The 22,182-nt window shown below is 41.3% G+C and overlaps 1 protein-coding gene across 2 annotated transcripts in view; it reads left to right on the forward strand.

Moving 5' to 3' along the window:
• Ptprg (protein tyrosine phosphatase receptor type G) overlaps window positions 1-22,182 on the forward strand; it is a 663,134-nt gene that overhangs the window by 173,791 nt on the left and 467,161 nt on the right. For both annotated transcript variants that reach the window (XM_027389349.2, XM_027389348.2), the window contains exon 2: window positions 230-334. In XM_027389349.2, coding sequence (XP_027245150.1) covers window positions 230-334 — 105 coding nt within the window. The remainder of the gene's footprint in view (window positions 1-229; window positions 335-22,182) is intronic.

Here is a 22,182-nt window from a genome sequence, read left to right on the forward strand (position 1 = left end):
TTTGTAGTCCAGACAGCTTAGGATAGGGAGGCAATCTTCCTGCCTCAACCAAATGTTGGGATCACAGGCACTAACTCCTCACAAGAAGGCAAAACCCAGGCTCTATTCAGACAGCCCCTAAGGCCTGTGCTTCTGTGACTCCCTCTGCTGTGTGTGGCTGAACATCTTTCCTGTGCCCTGTGTCCAGCTAAGTGTGAGGACTGACTCCTTGTGTTTTCCTCTCTTCCAGCATTGACTGAAGGCTATGTGGGGGCCCTGCAGGAGAGCAGACAGGGCAGCTCTGTGCAGATCCGCAGGCGCAAGGCATCCGGAGACCCCTACTGGGCATACTCAGGTGAGTCTGGCTAAGTTATTTAGTGCCCTGGATGTTTTTTTTTTTTTTTTTTTTTTTTTTTTTAAAAAGGCAGAATCAGGATTTCACCTGAGCCCTGTTTGTTCAAGCAGTTATTGCTTTGTTAAAAGTTGAAACTTTGAAGCCTGCTCTTTCCATGTTTTCCCAATCCTCCGCCTCTGCCTGTGTTTGTCCCTGACGTTTTCTTGTTAATGAGCCATTGTACCATGGTTATACTTCTTTGAGAGATAGAGTGTTACCTTTAAGATGCTATGGTGACCCTTAATGTCTACTAAGCATTATAAAGGGGTGTCTGCCATTGTCTAAGAGATGCTGCTTTACTTCCAAGCCTTGTTGGTTGCCTTTATTGCTACTCTGCTGTGTACCAAACCCAGTTTTACTTTGCACCTTTGATTCAGTGAACTGAGAAAGCGTTGCTAATAATTTTAGTGCATATTACATCAGAAATAATTTTTCTGCATATAGAGACCATTCTGGATGATGCTCCCTTCACCTAACTAAAAAAATGAACTAGGTGGATTGTTATTTTTAAAAGAGACATTAACACTCAAAAATTTGTGGCAAATTAAGGAGGAATACTTGAAGAAGACAGACCATTTTGAAATTACTGTGGTACTGAATAATTCAAATTCCTTGTTTGAAAGAGCTTGGAGGCGCTGTATTATTCTTCATAATAAATCTATGTATAATGCATTGTTGTTGCATATAGAACTACTGCAATTCTCTTCAAAATCAGGGTTTGCTTTTCAATCCTGAATTTCCACCTGCAAATCTTGTTAAATTTATGTCAGTGTAAAATTTATAGGCCTGATCTTTAATTACCCCTTATCTGTTGGCGTTTTTTGCATTCTTTTGTCTACTGATAAATCTCCTGCCCCTTCAGGGAGAATGGCCAAATCTGTTTTGTTTTGCTGTGCAGAGACAGTGATGGCGAAGTCTTCCATCACACCTCCTTCTTTGTGATTAGAATTATCTAATTAGAGCCCTTTGTCACCATTTCCTGATAAATGAAGGAAATTGGGAGATGGAGACCGAAATTACATACATATAGCTTCTCAGCAAGACATGCAAAGAAAATTTATCATTGTGTACTCTGTGGCTGTGGTATCAGTCATGGAGAGACGTAAAGTGGCCTGTTATTTACAGTTCATCAATTTAGAATAATAATGCACTTAGGCAGGAAATTGGAAGTTACAGGGCACCCTTGCAAATGGCAGAGAAGAGGCAAAACTTCTCCCATCACTCAGTTAGGCAAGGGGCCATGAATGGTGCATCTGGGGGAATAGGGCCATGATTGACATCCTTACCTCTGATGGGCCCTGTCATCTCTGTAGATGTCACAGAGTGTGTGTGACTGGGTTCATGTGCTGCCACAAGCGGAAGGCTGACAGTTCCAGTTTAGGATTGCTATACTTACACTTACCTGGAAGGAACTAGATCATAACCATTCTAGACTTTTTCAGGACACAGAGTCTTTGCTACAGCCCTCCCAGCACAGCATCACAGCAGCTCCATGTGACACTGGATGTGCTGTAACAAAATTCTTTTTTGAGTGCTTGAACCTGGGTCTTCATAATTTTCATCTTACAAGGAAATACTTGTTGCGATAAATCTTTCTGCCAAAAGCCGCCTGAGCCCCACTGCCACGTGTGTGCTTTACGCCAGCCACCAGCCCGAGTTAGGCCCAAGTTTCTGTGTAGAAACTTGTATTAGGTTCAATGCTGCTTGGCCAATGATTAGGATTCTCATCTGTTACTTAAGTCTTAACTATCACAAACTTATATATTTTATAAGACTTATCTTATTGGACGCCTTATTGGCGTCCCTCCTTGCTGGTGGATCACACTGGGCCGCTGGAACAGGAGCGGAGGGGAAAAGAGGGCCCTTCCTGTTTCTCCTTCGCTTAAATATGAGTCTCACTTCCTGCCTGGATCAGCACTTCTCTACTACATTTCCCAGAATCCTCTTTGACTCCTAGTCCTTGCTTGCCATTGGCCAAACAGTATTTTATTCAAAAATCAATAAGATAAACATACAAAGAAGTACATTCCCCATCAAATAGTTTATTTTGTTTTTTAAACTGAGCATTTTCAAGTCTTCAGAAGCATTTGTCCTTTACAGGCTGCGCAAGAACAGGTAGCCAGTTAGGTAATGTTCACAGGCTATAGTTTTAGTTTCTCGATTCTTATTTTAGTGAGTGTCTCTCCCCCCCCCCCCCCCGGTCCCCTACTCCTCTATTGAGTTCATATAGGGCAGTCCATGAAGAACCTTGTGATGGATATGAGCAATTTGGAAGAGTTTCTCAAGCCACTTGCTAGGGGTAATGAAAATAAGAGGGGAGGAGGAGGAGGAAGGAAACAGGGCTAGCAGACTTCCAGATGTTACTATCTGCACATTAAAATGTCTCAGGGACTGAGCCTAAGTCTGAATAGGGTATTGTGTATCACATGTACCTAACATGCAAAGGTGATTTTATACAGTGTCTTTAGCATTTATAGAGTTTGAATGCCACCCACCTCCTAAGATTGGTTGTGGAATCTTCCCCTTGTACACCATGTCATTACCCCAACAGTTCAGAGCTTTTGAGTCAGGATGCCCATCCTGTACAGTCCTCCTACATTGAAACCACCTTCCCAGGGATGTCAGTGATTCTTAACATGGAGGGCAGTATTGGTTCTCATGTCAAGAATATTTGGGCTTCATCAGAGATGCTGCTCAGTATTTTCCGATGGATATAGGAAGGGCAGGAGCCGTGAAACTTGGTGTCTGTTCACTTTCCACACTTTAGACAGGTGTGGATTGTGGGAGTCTTACTCCCAGTATATACCTCGAGGTATAAAGGAAGCTGAAAATGTGGGCTTGAGGAAAGAAAGGCTCTTTGTGGTGAGGCATTTTTAAATTTAGCAAAGGTAAATTAGGCCACGTTTGAAAGATCAGTCTAATGGACCAGATCTTAACATCATGCCTCCAATCTTGCAATCCATTTACTTTCTCCTAGGACATTGCCATTTGTCCTTTGTGGGAGAGTGGGGGTAATGTGTAGATTATGAATTTTGTGCTGATGTATAGACTGGTGTCAAATACTGGTAACACTGAGTCTGAATTTGGAGAGACTTTTAATTTCTAGAGCCTTGGTTTTCCTTTTGGGAAATTGAAGTAACTAACAGCATTTCCCTCCTAGGGTGTGACCTGAGATGATGGGTGTCAGCTGTTTAGCTCAGTTTGTGTCATCGAGTACCCGACTCTACTTGGTGTTCTTGACTCTGTTTCTCCTTTACTTGTTGGTGTTTCTGAAATTTTCCTTGGCAGCCATGCTTCTCAGTAATCACCAGATAGGACTGAGGGTGAAGGAGGTGAGATGGGCATGGGCAAATTTATATGCTTTGCATTGTTGTCTTTCCAATGAGAGTTTATCGAAAGGATTGTTGAGTTCAGAGGTGGAGAAGCTGCAGGCTTCAGCCTAGGTTTGTGCTTGGGAGTTTATTGTAACACAACCACTCTCATTACTTTGTGTACTCTGTGGTACTTCACTACAGCTTCTCATTTGAGAATATATATATATATATATATATATATATATATATTATATATAATTATTGTGTGTGTTTGACGTGCATGTGTGCACATGCTCACGTGTATGTGTGGTGGTCTTAGCACAACCTTTGGGAATCAGTTCTCTTCCTCCACCTTTCCATTGAATCCAGGATTGTCAGGTTTGTACAGCAATTGTTTGACCCACTGAGCCATCTCACCCACCCTAAAGCATTTATGATGGACTTTTTGATGGAAAATGGAGAATGGTGTTCTCCAGCTCTTCACAGAAAACAATCTTTAGTGCTTGCTCAAATTCACATAGTTTGGATTCTGTGCAGAGCCTGTTCTCAGTCTAACCCTGATACCCAGGGGTGAAGAAGATAGCTGTGGTTTCCATGTGGTCCTTTTCCCCTTGCAAAGACTTCAGCATGTCTTCAGGGTAGTGTTTGCATTTTCCTTTTTAAGAAAATATCATGGAAGAGACAAGATGAGTGAGGTGGGCTGTGTTTCAGGTTGGGTCAAGTAAACACTCTCTGGGTTCCATCAATTGGTGTTTGGTGGAGTGCAGTTTGCAAACACTACTGATATCTTCATCCCCATGCTATCCTACACAGTCACTTCACAGTCACTACACAGAGACTTTGAGTTTTGAGCTGGGGATAGCTTGTTCTTAGAACAGGGTCACTACTTCATTAGTAGAATGGGGACTTTTCAGTTTTCACTCTACAGTGAACATCGTTATTTGGTTTCTACTAATTCATTTGGCATACTGCAGATCCCCATTCATACTTGATGTGTAAACTCTCCTTTGACAGGCTTATCAAACATCTACAACATCAACATACAGGACTGTTGGTGGAGGAGCCTGCCTGTTGTTCTGTGATTATAGTCATCCAGAGATATGATTACTGTAGCAAAGGGTCACAATATCTATATCCAACTGGAAACTCCATCCATCAGAAGTGAGAATGGATGTTGGATGCTATGGTTATCTGTGAGGAGGAGCAATGCCATTTCAAGATGCTTTTTGTTTCTGGATTTCTACTTCCTTACAGGGAATTTCATGAAGAATTATACCAGAAGAAAAAATGCAGTCCTCTCAAGTATCTCATTAGAAATATTAAAACAATTTGTCTCCTGTAGTTTTAACCTGCTAAGAAATAAATTTTTTTTTTCTGTAACTTCAGGTAATGGTAGTTCATGAATTTTGGAGTTTGCCCAGAACTTCTGTAATTTTTTATATGAAAAATTCCATATGTTGGCTAGGTCACGGTTGCTTGAAAGAGAAATAAGAGACAAACCTGAATCAAGTCCAAGTGGAACTATAAAGTATCTTTATAAATCTATGCATATTTGTTCCTCCCTTTCAAACACTGGAAGGAAAGCAGGCTGTGTGTTCTCTGACCTTGGACTTTTTGCATCTCTAATAGTTTGTTTTGTGTAAAAAGTAATTGTATGAATAAGTTTTGGGTTGGGAGTGGTGTTTTCTTCAGAGGAATCCCAAATCAAAACATTCAATTGCTAAAATTTTCTATGGGAAGTAGTGTCCTTGAGCAAGTTGAAGTCAGACATAGCTATTCTAACAGGCATTGCTTCTGCCTTTTTGGCCAGATGATAGGTAAGTCCTTTTTTTAACTAATGGAGATGAAGGACTGACCTTACAGATGGCTTAGGTGTGAGGTTCAGGTGTTAGTCATCTCAGCATCCACATGAATTTTGGGTTTTTACATTGGGCTGGAAGAGCTATTCTCATGGCTCTTCATTACACACTTCTCCCATGAATACATATCTCTGTATGTAGGTATGTGGCTCATTTCCCCAGCAAAGTATACATGGTTTGAGGACAAGGATTATAGCTTTAAGCTTTTCTCCCTCTGCCATGCACTGAGCCAGAGTGCTTCATTTGAGTTTTCAGATTCAGTGCCTCTTTGTGAGACAGGGTCTCACCGTGTAGCCTAAGCTAGCTTTGAATTTTCAGTGCTTTGGCTTCCCGGGTCCTGGGATTATAGGCATGTGTCTCTAGGTCAGGCTTCAGTTTCCAGCTTTTAGCTGGACAAATGGATGGGCAGATAAATGAGAGGCTCTGCTCCAGATCCTGTGCCTGGGTGCTCACTAATGGGCTCTGATATTCAGATAAAAGAGTGGGTGATTTACAAAAGACTTTGCAGTTGGAGCCCTTTAAGTAATGAGCTCCCCTGTGAACTGAGGATATAATTAACTTCTTTAAAATTACATTTCCATGCCTATTTTTAAGAATGTCTGTACAGGGTAAATCAAAATACACATGCCTACAGAGGGCTGCTTTTGTCATTGGAAGAATGGAAGGCGCTGTAGAACGCAGAGGTTTAATGTTAATATTGCTGTATTATTTACTGCTCTCCTGGGAACTCCTACAGAGTCTCCTTAGGGAGTCATTTCCCTAGACTTGGGTTTTTGCAGTAGATAGCTCCTGATTGGCTGAAACCTTACCAAGTTGGGCAGGGATATAATCAGCCTTGGGTACCCAGCTCAGAGGCCACCTTTGGTTTGTTCTTCAGCCTTGATCCCCCTTTCCCATAGCACTTAGTCTCCTCTTTTTTATTGACAGTGAACTTCCACATAGCCATATTAATTTGATTTTAGCCTTTGAGCCAGTTTTTTTTTTTTTTTTTCTGCTCCATTTTGAACTGCTTACTGTATGCCAGGTCTGAAGGACAGACCCCAGAGATTGTTCTTACACAGAAAGTGTGGAGAGAAACAGCATTAATCTTGAGGAGGCTTATCATCGAGGCTTCCAGAAGTAAAAGGAGAGAGTGCAGAGGAGTCCATTGCTGTTGAACTTACAAGAGGAAGCAAGATGAATTGTCTAGGATGATGCCAGGGTGACTCAAGATGGCATCACATTTAATTTCAAATGAGTGAATGTGGAGGAGAATGATGGATTGCTTATAATGATTTTATAAACTTGAACTTAATCCTACAAAAGTGTGTCATGGTGGTTTTGTTCCATATTTATTGTGTTCCTTGGACTTTTGTTTCATTGAATGGAAACTGTGGGTAATCTTTTTCTTACTATGTTCTTAGCTAAATGTTTTAGGATAGGAGGGGCCTCAAGGTAGGAAGTAACTTGTAGGCTACACTGTGTCTTCTTATGGGCTTGGTATTTTTTTTTTTTTTTTTTTTTTTATCTTTGGCTACAAGACAGATTGGGTGAGCCAGAACCCACATGGTCTAACATCTACTGGCTTCCTATTTAAAAGCAAATTCGGTGCCAGATGCTTGGGGTTTCCAGACAGTTGGCCAAATTTGGCTTTTCCTCTCTGTTTGTTTATAAGAAGTTTTCTCAACTCATATTTTCCTGTTGTTGTCTTCCTTTTGAGTTATTCTCTTTTCTTAAAAAACAGAAAAGAAAAAAAACAAACCTCTATTCTAATGTTTTTTGGCATCAGCTCTCCAGAGGGGGCTCCATAGAGTTTATAAAGTTGATGGCCACCAGTGAGCATCAACAGAGGACAAGACTGCATGTGTGAGGGGCTCTGTGACCTGTGAACAGGCTTACTGGGAAGTGTTTGCCCATTGCTACCTTGGTGCCAAGTGATATCAGTGATGAAATTTCATTTGTTTCTAGTTGGGGAATTTGAAAATCAGTATAAACAGGTCCAGATTTTAGTTTTAAATTGACTCTGGAGCCAGCAGTTGTGATAGAGTATTTTGGTGGACTTTGGTGAACATCTCTAGATTATAAAATATTAAAATACTCTTGTTTAGTGTGCGTGTGTTTGTGTGTGTGTGTGTGTGTGTGTGTGTGTGTGTGTGTAGGTCATAGGACAACTTTGTGGTTTCTGTGGATACAGTTTACATGGTCAGGCTTGGCAGCAAGCTCTGAGCCATCTCTCTCCAGCCCAAGGTTGAATAATACTGTTACTGTTCTTCTTTGATCAGCATAGCTGAGTTTAGGAATCTTCTTTTGAAAACTAATTGTGCATATATCCAAGGTGATGCTGTGTTAAGACAGTTTAAATGACCTTCAGAAGAACTTAATATTGAAATGCTTATGTAGTAGCCACCAGCATGAAGTAAGATGAACCACAGTATATATTAATGTAGTATAAATATGGTGGTCCCATTATGAGTAGGCTGAGGAATGTGGAAGCTATGCACATTCCTGTTTAGAAATGAAGGAGATTGTTTCCTTGTGTAAATATTTTGAAAACATTATATATTATAGAAATATTTCTAGAGTGCTTCAGTTTCTCATATCAATATGCCTATATTTTAAAATATGATTGTATTTTAGGATAGATTGCTGAATTGTATTAAATTTATGCAGTTATGCTATTTACAATTTTGAGGGTACAAAGTAAGGAGGGAGAACCCTAGTAATGAATAAACCCACAAATAAGCAACAAGGTTTTGGTCTCTTTAACTTTCTGTATCCAAATTTTTATAGGTGAAACATTTTACAAAATGCTGATATGAACTGTATAGAAATTAATGAACTGATATTGACTTGGTTTGAAAATGAACATCAGGATTTATTGAGCAAAGCAGTAAATATTGACCGGGGCAGAGCTAAGGTCAATATTTACTTTGACATAACATAAATCCTTATGTTCATTAGTCCATAAATTTAGTGGGTCTGCACAAGGCACAGGGTCATATGGAAGTATATACTTTTCATGTCTATGATGGATCAAAGTCAGACATCTTTTCTCCAAGTTATAAATTTGAAAGGATGGTATTCGGCCTTTGAAACTGACTCGTTGAGGAGCCTGGTGGGAGCTGTGGGTGAATGGAAAAATTTGATTAATCACTCAAAAGAAATTCTGTCTACCCAAGTGCTTGTCTGATAACAGCAGGGTTTCATGTGTGCTTCACATAAAGGCTACAGGTGTGAAAACACCTAACAACACAGACTCATTTATTATATCCGACTCAGCTCATAAACCCACTGTCTGATGATAGAAAACAAAGAAACATTTGGTCCTTCTCTCTGGACATTGTGATGGAATGGTTTGGAGCATTTTCATTGACAGCATATTGTTGGCTTATGTCATCTTAAGTGCTACTCGATTGGCCTTTTTCTTCTTGAGGTTATTAAGCTGAATGGGACTTCCATTCCTTATCTTGCTGTCATTTTTCCTGCTGAGGTGGTCTTGATAGCAATGTCAAATAAAGCATTGGTGTTTCACTGCATTAGGAATTTTCAGGATTGTTTATGCCTGGCTGGACTAAACAGCTGCTGTATGCCTCAAGACAGAATTTTGCCCAAAAAAAACAACAACAAAAAAACCCAACAGAGTTACATGATTAAGAAAAATCTTGCACCCAAGCCTTGTGTCTAATACCTGTTGGAGATTGACTGCAGTAAGAGTCACGTACCTTCTTTCTCATGCTTCATGTTGTTAAAACATGCCAGCTGTCTGTTTCATTCATGAAACCTCATTTTGTCTTATGCAACTAAAATCTGGGGTAGACTATGAAATATAGCAGTAGTATCTACATAATGTAAGCTATTGTCTTAATTATTATCTTTGAAGAAGCCTATACAACAGCAGGTTTCACTCTGACATTTTTATATGTATATAATTGTTCTTTGCCCATCTGTAATACCCCTTAGTATTCTCTTGCTGCCCCACCTCTTGTAGACTAGGTTGATCTTGAATACATGATGCTTCATGAGCACTGGAATTACAGGTACATACCACCAGGGCTAGTTTGGACTCTTGTCGGCTTTCTAGTTCTTGTTTTTAAATCCATTTGTGTACACAGACACACAGACACACAGACACACACAGACACACACAGACACACACTCTCTCTCTCTCTCTCTCTGGGGGCGGGAGGGGGGAAGGGAGGGAGACAGAGACAGAGATTAGAAGGTAGCTTACTAGAGTTTCCCTCACACCTTCCTGGTGTTGAGGTCAATGCCCAGGCTTGGCAGCAGGCATTTTCACATGCCCCACCTCTCCAATCCCAGGGCTGCCTCCTTGAGTGATTTTAGGAATCCCTTTTCAGTAATGTTACAGAGTATAAAGTAATAGCTTCAGTGGATGTAACATTTATTTATTTATTTGTTTATTTATTTAGGTTATCCAAAAAAATGGCCAATTCTTAATCTAATAATGTCATCCCTCTTTGAGTGGTTTTTAGTCAGAGAGAAATTCAGGGATTGGCACAAATAGGTCTTTCATGCCTCTCCCACTTGCTCGAGTATTTTTATAACAAGGAGAGATCTGTCTGGTCCCAGAATCTTGAGCAAGTGTATCTTTGAATGTTGATGCCACCGGTTCTTGGTTTCATTCCTGTCTGGCAGGACTGCCAGTTTCCTGTTTGAGCATGTTAAGCTTCCTGTTGAAGTATATTGAAGAGTTTATAAACATTGAGCCAATTTAAAGAAAAATTATCCAAACAGAACAAAGTTATCTAAACAGTAGTCAAACTAACATTCTAACATGGCACAGTCAATTTCCTTCTGAAGGCAATATTTCTGTCACAGAGAATTTGAAAAAGCCAGCTAGCTGCCAAACAGCCAAAGTAATACAAGGTGGAAAAGTCATACAGATGCCTGGAGCTGTGCTAAAAGTCAGGGAAATATGTAGAGTCAGATTCAGAAACCATGGCTCAATGGCTCCCATTCAGCCACATAAATAGCTCAGCAACTTATGATTCACACTGGGTCCTGCCCGGATTACCTCTCTACACTATCCTGGAGCTTCTTCATGTTTAGGGATCTCCTCAGGCTCCTTCAGTAACTATCTGCATCAGTCCTCTGCCAGCCACCGTGAATCTTCAGTGTGTGTGCGTGTGTAGAGGTATGCTCCCACGCATACCGTGTGTGTGTGTGTGTGTGTGTGTGTGTGTGTGTGTGTGTGTGTGTGTGTGTGTGTGTGCATGTGGAGGCCAGAGGACAATCTAGGATGTTGTTGCTTGTGAACTGTACCTTTTTCTCTGCTGATACAGGCTTCTCATTGACCTGTCTGGTGAGCCTGGCCCTCCCTTCTTCCACTCTATACATTTTCATCCTGGTACCGGGGGATGAATGAACTCAGTAAGTGGTTTACTGACTGAATATTCACTAAATATCAAGTGATATTTAGTGAGTTTGGCTTGTGCTTTCAGATGTCATTGTGCTCTTGTCACACTGCTTCACTTGGTCTCACCATCTTCCACAGTGTGGGGAAGCCAGCAGATCCAAATTTCCTGAGTCCATCTGTTCACATTCTTAGCTTGAAGGCTCCCGAAGGCATCATTTAGAAGCTCTTCTGTGTTGTCCACTGGCCCGTTTTCATCCCACAGGCTCTTCTTCTTTCTCGTATGTTCCCTAGGTCCTAGTATTAAGACAATATTGCTCCTTTTAGCAGTGGCAGTAGTATAGTCAGTATTGATTGGCCATTGGGAAATTTTAGCGTGAAAACAAAACTTGAATTTCTACCAACCTTTTTGACAAGTATTGGCAAAGATGAACCAGGCCATTTTGGAGGATGTTGTGGAATATTATTTTAACTAGGCAAACCTGTATTCCATTTGTTTATTCTGTGGAATATTACTTATCTATGTAAAAGTGTGTTATATTTGCTTATGCTATGTAAGGATGTATGTTTAATTATGTATTGATGTGTTGTAATTGTTTCACCTTGCCTGCCTAAGGCACCTGATTGGTCTAATAAAGATCTGATGGCTACTAGGTAGGCAGCAGAAAGGATAGGTGGGGGTTGCAGGGTGAGAATAAATAGGAGGAGATATCTAGGCTAGCGAGAAGGATGAGAGGAGAGAAAAGGAAGAGGACATGCCCGGGACAAGAAGCCAGGCAGCCACCTGCCAGAAGTGAAATTAAGATATGAAGAAAGAAGGAAGGAAGGAAGGAAGGAAGGAAGGAAGGAAGGAAGGAAGGAAGGGGAAAAAAAAGCCCCGAAGCAAAAGGTAGATAAAGAAAAACAGGGTAATTTAAGTTAAAAGAGCTAGCTAGAAATGAGCCTTAGGTAGGCTGAGGCATTGATAACTAATAAGAACTCTTTGTGTCATGATTTGGGAGGGGGAGCTGGAGCTGATTGGGGGCCCAAAAGAAAGAGAAAGCCTGGTACAGGACAGTGTCTGCTTCTGTAACTTTCTGGAACAATGGGAAGTATTTTCTTCTCACTGTTGTTAAGTAGCTGATGGTCTCTCTTGATAAGTGATTTTGACACATTCTGAAGGGCTTGTGGGTTTTCATTCTTATACCACTTCCTAATGAGCTGTCTTGTGACATCTTTTCCATGAATGATTGCCCTTCCTCTCACCATTCACTCTGGTGTGAAAAGGAAGTATCTGTACGGAGGCCCATTGGACTGCTCCCATGCTGTGGAGGAACGAACTGGTCAGTTCTGTGTCCTGTGGGCATTGTGGTACCCTGCAGCTGCCAGTGTCACTGAGGTTCCCTACACTCCAGATCTCACGGAACTATTTCCAGGAGCATGTTTAAGTATTTGGAACTATTTGGGAATGAATTAGGATGCTTTAGCTTTTGAAAAGACCAGGGATGCATGGCTTGAAAGTAAGGGTAGTTGTTCATATCTGCAGCACAGATTACCTTTGGGCAGCCTCTCTGCTCCTTGAATGCAGGGTGTGTCTTCCCTCTGAATGACTTGATTCTTAGAGTCATCACTTCCGTAAGATTTTGATATGGCTTCAGGAGTTGCAGAGATTCAGTGGCAGAGTTATACAGAGTAGAGGGAAGAATAGAAAGTGTCACTTGCATGCTGTGTGTGTGTGTGTGTGTGTGTGTGTGTGTGTGTGTGTGTGTGTGTGTGTGTGTGTGTGCATGTGGAGGCCAGCAGTCATGGACTACCTTCCTCTATCCATCTCCATCATGTTTTTGTAAGACTACGTCTCTCATTGAACCTGGAGCTCACCTATTGAGTAGGCTGGCTGCCAGAAAGCCTATGATTCTTCTGGCTGGATTACAGGCACACGCTGCTATGCTGGGATTTTTATGTGAGTGTTGGAGGTCAAGGTTGGGTCCTCATGCTTGCACAGCAAGCACTTTACCGACTGAGCTGTCCTCCCAGCCCCATGTCTTCTTTTTCTAAGCAAATATCATAAATAGAGGTCAGGTGTTCTCTGCTTCTCTTCATCTTACTTTCTGGAGTCAGAATTTCACTGAATCTGGAAGTTACTGATTTGGCAATGCTGGCTTGCCCACTGACTCCAGGGCTTGGCCTGTCTTGTTCTGTTCAGCATGATTCACTCAATGTAGGGTTCTGCTGCTAGTGAGTGTCATGACATTCAGTCCGTTTTGAAACTTGGGCAGTACAAGTGGCAAGCCAGGCATGTCAACCATCGTAGGTGTCTGTTGTGACATCGTAAGGGCATGATCACAGTCTGATCATGGTGATGCATCTACCTCTTCTGTCACATGGGGTGATGAAAGATGGCTGTCCTGCAGCAGAGAGCTAGGGAGATTGCTTTTATTATTATTGTTTTACTTCAAGGACCCTGATGATTCTTCCATGTGTCAACTCTTTAATCTAGGGGCCTGTTAGAAGATAATACCCACATTAGTATCACTGACCGTGAAGGACCCTGAAGAGTAAGCTTGCTATGTTGCAGCACCAATGAGAAGAATTATAGTTCCCCAGTTGCAAATCTTCCAAGTTGCTGTAGGGCTCAGCAGGGAATAGCAGCTTCTTGGGATCAACTTTAGGAGAGGGAGTGGAAAGGAAAGTGCTTAGAATGGTGATCGACAGGCTAGCATCATCCAGCTTTTTGTCAAGTATGAGCATCTTAGTATTTGATGAGCTACATAAATGCAAGAGCAGTCGCAGGAAGCTCCTGGAGGAGATTCCCGACCTCTATACCAATCAGCAAGAGCCTCGATGTAGTGGGTTTGTCCATGTTCCAAATGCTTGGAGCCAGAATGATGTTTGGTAGCCCCTCATATAGACAGTATAGGGGTACAAACACAAAGTGGCTGGCAGGCTGTATAGGGTCCTGAGCAATTACCACCACACTCTACCCTGAGGCCTGATTGCCTTCCTTCTGGGCCTTGACTGGCAATGGGCAAGGTCATGTTATTTTACATGTCTCGGCTTCCTCCATGGCATGGTTGTGTTTCTCTCCCTGCTCAACCCTCAGCCCTCTTGTACAAGTTTGAATTTAAAGATAGAATTCATTTGGTTCCTGTCTTGTGAAGTTCTGACTCCACTTTCTTCTTTTCTCTTTGGAAAAGGAAATCTTAAAACCTATGGCAGGCACTGGCAGTGTAGGTTAAACATACTGAAATACATGTGTTTATACTGACCTCCACTGTAAACCTCTAGGTGTGCCTGTGGGACTCTGGAGGAGCTTGAAAGAGTGTAGGATCATCCAGGCCCACTCAGGAGTATGGATTTTCTCCAATTGGATTGCTAGTGTCACGACAAAGTTTTTCACTCTGGTTCAAGTAGTGTGTTTACATCCCCAATTCCCCCTCAAAAAAAAAAAAAAAAAAAAAAGTTGCGAAGGTTAGGTCATTTCTAGAGGCTGTTGATGGTGAAAGCTGTGGGAACTGCACTTCTTTCCAAAGAGACCTTAACCTTATTTTAGTGTTTTCCCCTCCTGCCTCAGGAGTCTCTCTTAGTCCCATAATTATTCAAAAAGGCAAAAAAAAGAGTTAGTGCTGCTAAAAAGATATTTCATTTTGCATTAAGTATGCTCTCTGAGATTTATGTGTCCAGCCTTGTAGTATCTTTGGTGGAAGTATGGTTTGCTTTATGAAAAGGAAATTAGGTTCCAGACCCATTGTTTAGCACCATTATTACTTGGTAATGTTTCCTAAGTAAAAATATTAGTGAAGTAATCATTGATTATTAGTCTACATGCTGTGGAATGCAGAAGCTGCAAAACTGCATTTTTTTTCTACTTGTTTTAAATTTGAGGTTAAACCTAGCTGGAGTCTGGTGTGTAATGGGTAAACACCACTGAGCTGCATGTCCAGCCCTCTTTTTACTTCTGATTTCAGGCAAAGCTCTCTTTTGAAATCTTCCTGCATCCGAGGCTGAGGCCCAGTAACTGGAATTAAGGAAAGCCACTGGAACTGGCTTTCCTTATTTTTAAAATTCATTGTTTTCAGTGGAATGAATGCTGTGTCATGGTCTTTAACTCTTACTTCCTTTTGTTCTCTTCATGAATATGAAGATATTCTTATACTAAATTATTTAAACTTTTTCCTCATGTAGAAATTCCTCCAGTAATAACTTCTCATTTAAGTAATTTACTTAAAGCTAGCACCAAATAAGCACTGTCCTTGCTGATTATGTTGTGTTTTATATGAAGAACACTTAAAGAATCTTTTCTATTAATTGTCTGGCAGTTAGGTTTTTTTAATAAGCCAGGCACAGCTCTTATATGAAAGATGGGAAACATACACTCTGTTCTCACAGGCACTCAAGTGCACTTTCGAACTTCTAAAATGTAAGTTACAGGGAGTGGTATGATGGATTTTGAATGCATTAAAGATGAGAGAGTTATGCATTGGGAGGACAGGAAATACAATAATAGGAAATGCATTCTTTGATTTTATATTTTGTCTGTAAAATAGTAGTCATATGCAGATATACATTTATTAGAATTCCTGTTTATAGTCTTTAGATTTGACGGTGACAGTTACCAATTAAAAATCTAAGAATCTTTACATTTATCATAACCAGCCTTGGATTTATCTCTCTACAAACTTACAGGTGTGATATATGTCTTTTGAAGGGCGATGTTAACTGTTAGCTACCACGATTTAAATAGCTTTATTGGTTTATTGGTGTTAGCCCCTGGACTATGGTTTCTTTATGTGAATATGGTACCAACAGTGTGGGATCAATTCCTTTTCTAACCATTTCAGTACCAGTTCTTAGTGAAGGACATTTCTGGTAAGAGCTAAGGGAAGAAGGCCCCCAAGATCTGTGTACCAGCAAAGCAGGCTCTTCACTGTTCTGTTCTGTTCTGTTCTGTTTTGTTTTGTTTTGTTTGTTTTATGGGAAGTGGGTTCTCTGGCCAAGGAAGATGGAGAGATGTTAAGGTGACAACACTAGTATGTGTTTATTTACTGCAAAAAAAAAAAAATCACTCACCAATAAAGATTCAGACAACACTTTCACTGATCTCATACATTGCTTTGGATACAGGAAAATGCAAACAGTTGGGTAAGTGTTAGCAGGGACCCTGGTTGTAGGTAGAGGTAGGAGGTGGTTCCTTATGGACTGGGTCACCATCTATCTGATGTGGTAAGTCATTTCCTGACAGCTTTATAGAGCTGAGCTGTTCTTGTGGATTATGGCAACAGGGAACTTACAGTCTTTAATAGTGAACTTCCTGAGTCCTCTAGCCTGCTCTGATGCAGCAGTAGGAGCAGCAGGACTCAAGTACCTCCAAGGTGTTTTCCTCTTCTCCTCATAGGAAATGGGACACCAGTTAGTTTTCCATGCTAAAAATGCATGCTTCAGGACTAAGCATGTACATCTTTAGTAGAAATGACGACTTTGAAGTTAATGGGAGAGCAATGATTCCCCTGAGAGTGTGGGATGGCTGTATTTCATGCCGAGTTCTCACCCATAAATGCAGATGAAGGAAATAAACCTTTGAAGAGTGCAGTTTCTGATAACAAGCATGTGGACCTGGAATGGCTGGTCTGTGGTAGTGAGGGTCCATGCAGGCCCACAGGAAGAATATCTTCAGAGAGTTGATTTTTAAGGGGGAAAAAGATGACTTAGGAGTTATGAAGAAGAAAAGAAACATGGAAACTTGAGGGTCTCTTATTGGTCTTTAGTGACTTCTGAGTATGAAGAACAGAGCAACCTCAAATGGATAAGCAGAAATGTTTCCAGATATCTCCACCTGTTCTCTGGGGCAGAGACAAAATTATCCTTAGTTGAGAACCATCACTCTTAGGTCATGTCTGAAATAATAATAGGGCCAAGAAGATGGCTCACTGGGCAAAGGGCCTGCTAATATAAGCTTGAGAACCCGAGGTTGGATTCCCCAGGATAGGACTTAAGTATAAGGAGTGTATGACCATGCGTGTCTGTAACCCCTTGCTGAACAGATATGACGATCCCTGGACACTGGCTAGCTGTGCTAGCTCAATCAGTTACCTTCAGGATCAGTCAGAAGACAAGAGGAGAACAGTTGAAAAAGGCCTTTAAAGTCTAACCTCACACAAACATGAAAATGCATGCAGAAATAATAATAGTTAATAGCAGTGTAGAATTCATCAATTAAGTGGCCTGTTGACTGTGATATTTGACCTGACACATTCTTATTTTTACTTTTTAAACCTAAAAAGATGTATTTTATTCTCTGATGGGGATTTCTTCTCTACATATGTTTCTCTTACTGTTGGATGAACAAAGCACTGTGGCCCAATGAGGCAGAAAGATAGGTGGGTCTAGGAGATGAGGAGGATTCTGAGAGGTGTAGACAGAGTCAGTCGACATATAGGACAGCAGAGGAGTAAGATAAGACCACGTGGAAATACTTAGATTAATAAAAATGGTTTAGTAATTAAGACAACTAGCCAAGAAGTAGTCCGAGCCAATGACCAACAGTTTCATAACTAATATTGCATGTTTATTTGGGACTGATGCAGTTGTGGGACCAGGCTGGCAGGAAATAATGCTTGTAACAATTCTCAGTTGTGTGTGTTTCCGAATGTTCACATCACTGTGGGTGCCCAGAGAGGCCAGAAGATAGTATGGGATCTGCTGGAACTGGAGTCATAGACAGTGAGCTGGTGAATGAGAGCAGGTCCTCATCAAGAGCAAGAAGTACTCTTACCCCACCGAGCCATCCCTCCAGCCCCTGACATGACCTTTGTGTAGAGCAGTTCTATTAGTTTCTCATTGTAGTTGGGCAGGCTTTAAGGGGTTTGAACCAATAGCTACAGTAAATACAGAAAACTACATTTTAGTTCTTGTTAGTTTGTGCTTTGTATGCCCTGAAAAGTGGGAATGATGTTGATTGTAGTCATACTGCAAATGAGAGTTTCCCAGTTAACAGGTGCACGTGGGTCCCAGTCTGTAGGTTCCTTTGTCTCACGTGAGAATTTCAGAATGAGTGATTGGGATTTCCTGGCTTACCTCAGCAGGATTGTTGTCAACAAACCTGTACTTCATATGTATTTATGTAAGGAATCAAAGGTGTGCCCTGACTTGATTAGAGCAGTTGACGAATTTGTAAACTTAATTTCCTGAACATGTTAGATTGAAGACTAGGCAGACACCTGTGCAGGCATGTGCATATAATTATTTTCTTACCTGCATAAAATATTTTTCATCCTTACGTTTAACTTTGAAACAGCTTTGTGAAGGATTTTCAATGAATGATGACTTGAGATTGAAAGTAAAAAAAAAAAAAAGAAATTGGATTTATTTGGATGATTTTTATCTAGAATTTAAACTTAGTAAGTTCTCATACTTCTTTGTGAATTCCCAATTACTTTATGTTATTGTATCTTGCATGCATGTTTGTCTGTGTATCATGTGGCCACGGTGGCCAGAAGAGGGCATTGGATCACCTGGAACTGTAGTTACAGACGGTTGTGAGCAGTCATGTGCATGCAGGTAATCAATTGTGGGTCACCCAGCACAGTGTCCAGTGCTCTTAACTACTGAGTCACCTCTCCAGCCCTGTGAATTCTGTCATAATGCACTTAAAAATGGACTGCTTTAATTTGGGGGGTGGAGAGAATGAAAGGTGCCCCTCACCATTCTTTTGATTATGTAAGCATGACCTGCCCTTGCTGGTGACTGTATCCCCTTTGTCACACTTTAGCTTACCTTTTGATGTGGTATGCTGGGTCTTCCATTCTGCCTTGTTAGGAGCACACACACACACACACCACACCACACCATACCATACCACACCACACCACACACCATGAGGGAGGTGAGAGAGCTTCTCCACTCCTGGCTGTGATTTCTACCCACAACATTTCCATTGCTCTTGTTCTTACATGGTTTCCTGGCTTGTTACCAGTTTTTTTTTTTTTTTTTTTTTTTTTTTTTTTTTTTTTTTTTTTTTGTGTGTGTGTGTGTGTGTGTGTGTGTGTGTGATGTGTGTACACGCTGGCCAAAATTGGCTGAAGGGAGGCTTGGCTTTGAAGGGAAAGACTTGAACTCTCTTTCTGCTACATTGAATAGTTGCCCTCCCCCAGCAGCACAAAGAGATAACAAGATGCATGATGAGGAAGCTTTGACACTTTCCGAAAGCAAGGCTTTTAGTTCCCATAATGTTAAGTGGAGGTCAGAGCTTGTGCCAAGCCTTTTGCTGTCTGGCTCGAGTTCACTCTGGCTCCTTGGAGGACAGGAACTGCAAGAGCTTGAGATCTTTCTCTCCCTTTCCCTTAATTTTTGTCTTAAAAACAAACAAAAGCTCTTAGGGAATTCAAAATAAGTTTTTGTTTTATGGTCCTTTGAGTTTCATTTACCCCACAGGAGCCAATCATGCCACACCTATGTGCTGGCTCACAAGTTCAAGATCAAGATAGCTGCATGGCATCAGCTTATTACTTGAGCCTTTGGGACCTTGGTAACTTGCTTTGTTTATAGTTTAATTGCCATGGAGACCAGATATAAAACCAGTAACCCAAAGACTTAATGATGCCTATGCAGTTCCTTTTTTCCACATCAGTTTTAATGTGTTCTGGTGAATGTCCTGGGTTTGAAATAATGTTAGACATTATAAAAAAGATCCCTCTTCAGTGTCCTCCCCAACCCCACCCTGGAGTCACAGTGGCTTTGAGTGGCATTAGTAGGTTTGGAAACCTTGGCTTCCGAGTCCACTTGTGTTCTCTCTCAGGGATTTCCACAGTCCCCACCACAAAGTTGTGGAGGACTTGAGCGGAATGTTGTAGGGATGCTGTGGGTTAGATACCTGTGGCCCAAGTGAGAGACTTTGGAATTCAGGGTAGTTAGTGTGTAAATCATTGTTCAATCCTTCCGTTAAATGTTTCAGAAGAATGCTGTTTGGCTGTCCTAGGAGCAAGGGGTGGCCACTGTGGTATCGTTAGACATGAAGGGCCACCAAGTTAAATAGCAGGCCCAGTTCCTATTTCCTACTGTGTCCTCCCACCTTCAAAGGCCCGGCCCATCACATGCTGAATGCCTAGGAACTACTGCAAGCCTTCTCATACATGTCTTTCTGTCCATCTGTGGCTTACAGACTGACTGCACTGTTTCAGCCAATTTCATCCAGACACATCACAGCAAAATGTGGCATTCATAGAAACTTTTACAATTTAAATTATACATGGAGGGGCAGATTTTGGGAGTAGTTTATTCCGGAGGGGCAGATTTTGGGAGTAGTTTATTCTTTCCCCCAGGTGGGTCCATGACATGGAACTCAGGTCATCAGGCTTAGCAACCATCTTCACTCAGTGAGCCGTTTTGGTGACTCTCAAGAAAGAGTTTATGTTTTTTGTTTGTTTTCAAAGTGAGTTCGTGTAGACAACGAAAGTGTAAATGTGTTTGATGACTGAGAATTTCATCTTAGTCTGGCCAGTGTCCCTGGGGTGGGGCCTGATGGTATGGATTCTAACTTTGCCACCTCCTCTTCCACCTCCTCCTCCCCCCAACTCCTCTTCTTGCTGCTGCTGCTGCTGCTGGCATTTGAAGTTTGGACTTTTAGATGAAAGATGTGAAAATTGGTCTTGGAGCTGCTGTGTAAGAGTCCCAATAGTTTAGGAAGGCAGTAATTACATGCAACCCCCTGCATACTCATGCTGGTCACCTAGGGTAGATTGGGCTCTCGAGGCCATTGCCCTGGTTTTCTCTTTGTAAGTGTAGCTGTGTCTTGATTACTCTCTTGTGCAATTTCAAAAGTAAAGTCATTGTTTGATAATTAGGAAGTGTTAGAATCAGGGCACAGGTACCTCAGAAATGTGCTTGCTGGGTGCTGTCTGCTTCAGTCACCACTTGTGTGTAGTGTAGGTTACTAAATACTAAGAAGAATGAGCATCTGAGTGTGGCTCACTCTCTTAACCTGACCCAGGATCTTTATAGGCTTACTCCTAGCTCCCTGTGGGAGAAATCCTGTCCTGTACACTTAGGCTTTACCACAGCCTCTCTTCAATTTCTTTCCTTAGCACAAAAGACATTTGTGACTCTTCTCAAGTTTTCTGCAGCTGAATCTTACTCTCTCCACATTTTAATCTTTGGATGGCCTCCGTGTTTCTGCTAAGATTCTCCTTGTCTTTAAGTAGTGTAGATAGATGTTCTTTGCCTAAATGCTGATAGACTATGAATATCACTCACTTCTCCAGATTGAATGAATGATGAAATGCCCATATAGCTTTCCTTATGCATTATTTGGCTCTGAATTGTAGCTGACTATTGACTGGTAGGCCTATGCTTGCTTCCCATGGTTGTTAGTGAAGTTCTTGCGGGTCAAGGTTAGGCCCATAGTCTTTTGTTGCTCTTACCATGGTATCACATGTACAGAAGGCTTAATAAATATTTGAAGCATTTTATGTATCTCTATAGAATGCTAGAAGTACCATTTCTTCTAGTCAGTAAGTAATAAAATGTTCATTTGGTTGTGTTATTTTCTGAAGGACTATTCAGTCCAGTCCAGTAGGACTCTACAGTGATAGAGATGTTCCATTCTCTTTTGGCTCACACTGTTGCTGCTGGCCACCTGTGACCACTGTCCGTTTGAAATATGGCAAGTGTGGACAAGGAAATGAATTTAATTTGATTAAAATTAAATTTAAGGACCACATGTGGCTAGTGGCTCATGTATCTCTCAATGCAGGCAGAGAAATTAGCTGTTTCCATCTTGATCTTCCCCCTTTCCTTCCAGCAGGCTTTATTAAGTGTCTGTGAGTTGGCAATATATATATTTTTTAAGATACTGGAGATATCAGATAGCATTGGCTTCTTCCAGGATTGGGGAGGCAGTGACAGTCCTGCAGAGGGACTGACAAGATCCCAGTGCTCATTAAGGTGGGGCAGTAAATGTGATGAGCTAGGGTAATCAGACAACTGGGAGATATAGAAGACAGACATTTAATGCCAGGACTGTTTGCAGCCCCAAATGGGAACAGAAGGCCAAAAACAGGATAGGTCAGAGACTTTGGTCACTGGAGTTGAATGTGTGTTAAGGACCATGGGTGGTGATCATTAGCAGTTGACTAGTTTTGTAGCACAGCGTCACCTAGCTACTCTGGTAACCCATTTTCACTGTCAAAAAAAAGTCTCTTGTAAAAAGATAGAGCTTTGAAGGCCATGACTTTGCCTGTTTCTTTTCTCTCAACACTAATGCTGTTAGGTTTGTAGGATTTCCAGTAACATTCATAGTTGGAAACCAGTGCC

This window comes from Cricetulus griseus (assembly GCF_003668045.3).
Source record: "Cricetulus griseus strain 17A/GY chromosome 1 unlocalized genomic scaffold, alternate assembly CriGri-PICRH-1.0 chr1_1, whole genome shotgun sequence".
Lineage (NCBI taxonomy): Eukaryota > Metazoa > Chordata > Mammalia > Rodentia > Cricetidae > Cricetulus > Cricetulus griseus.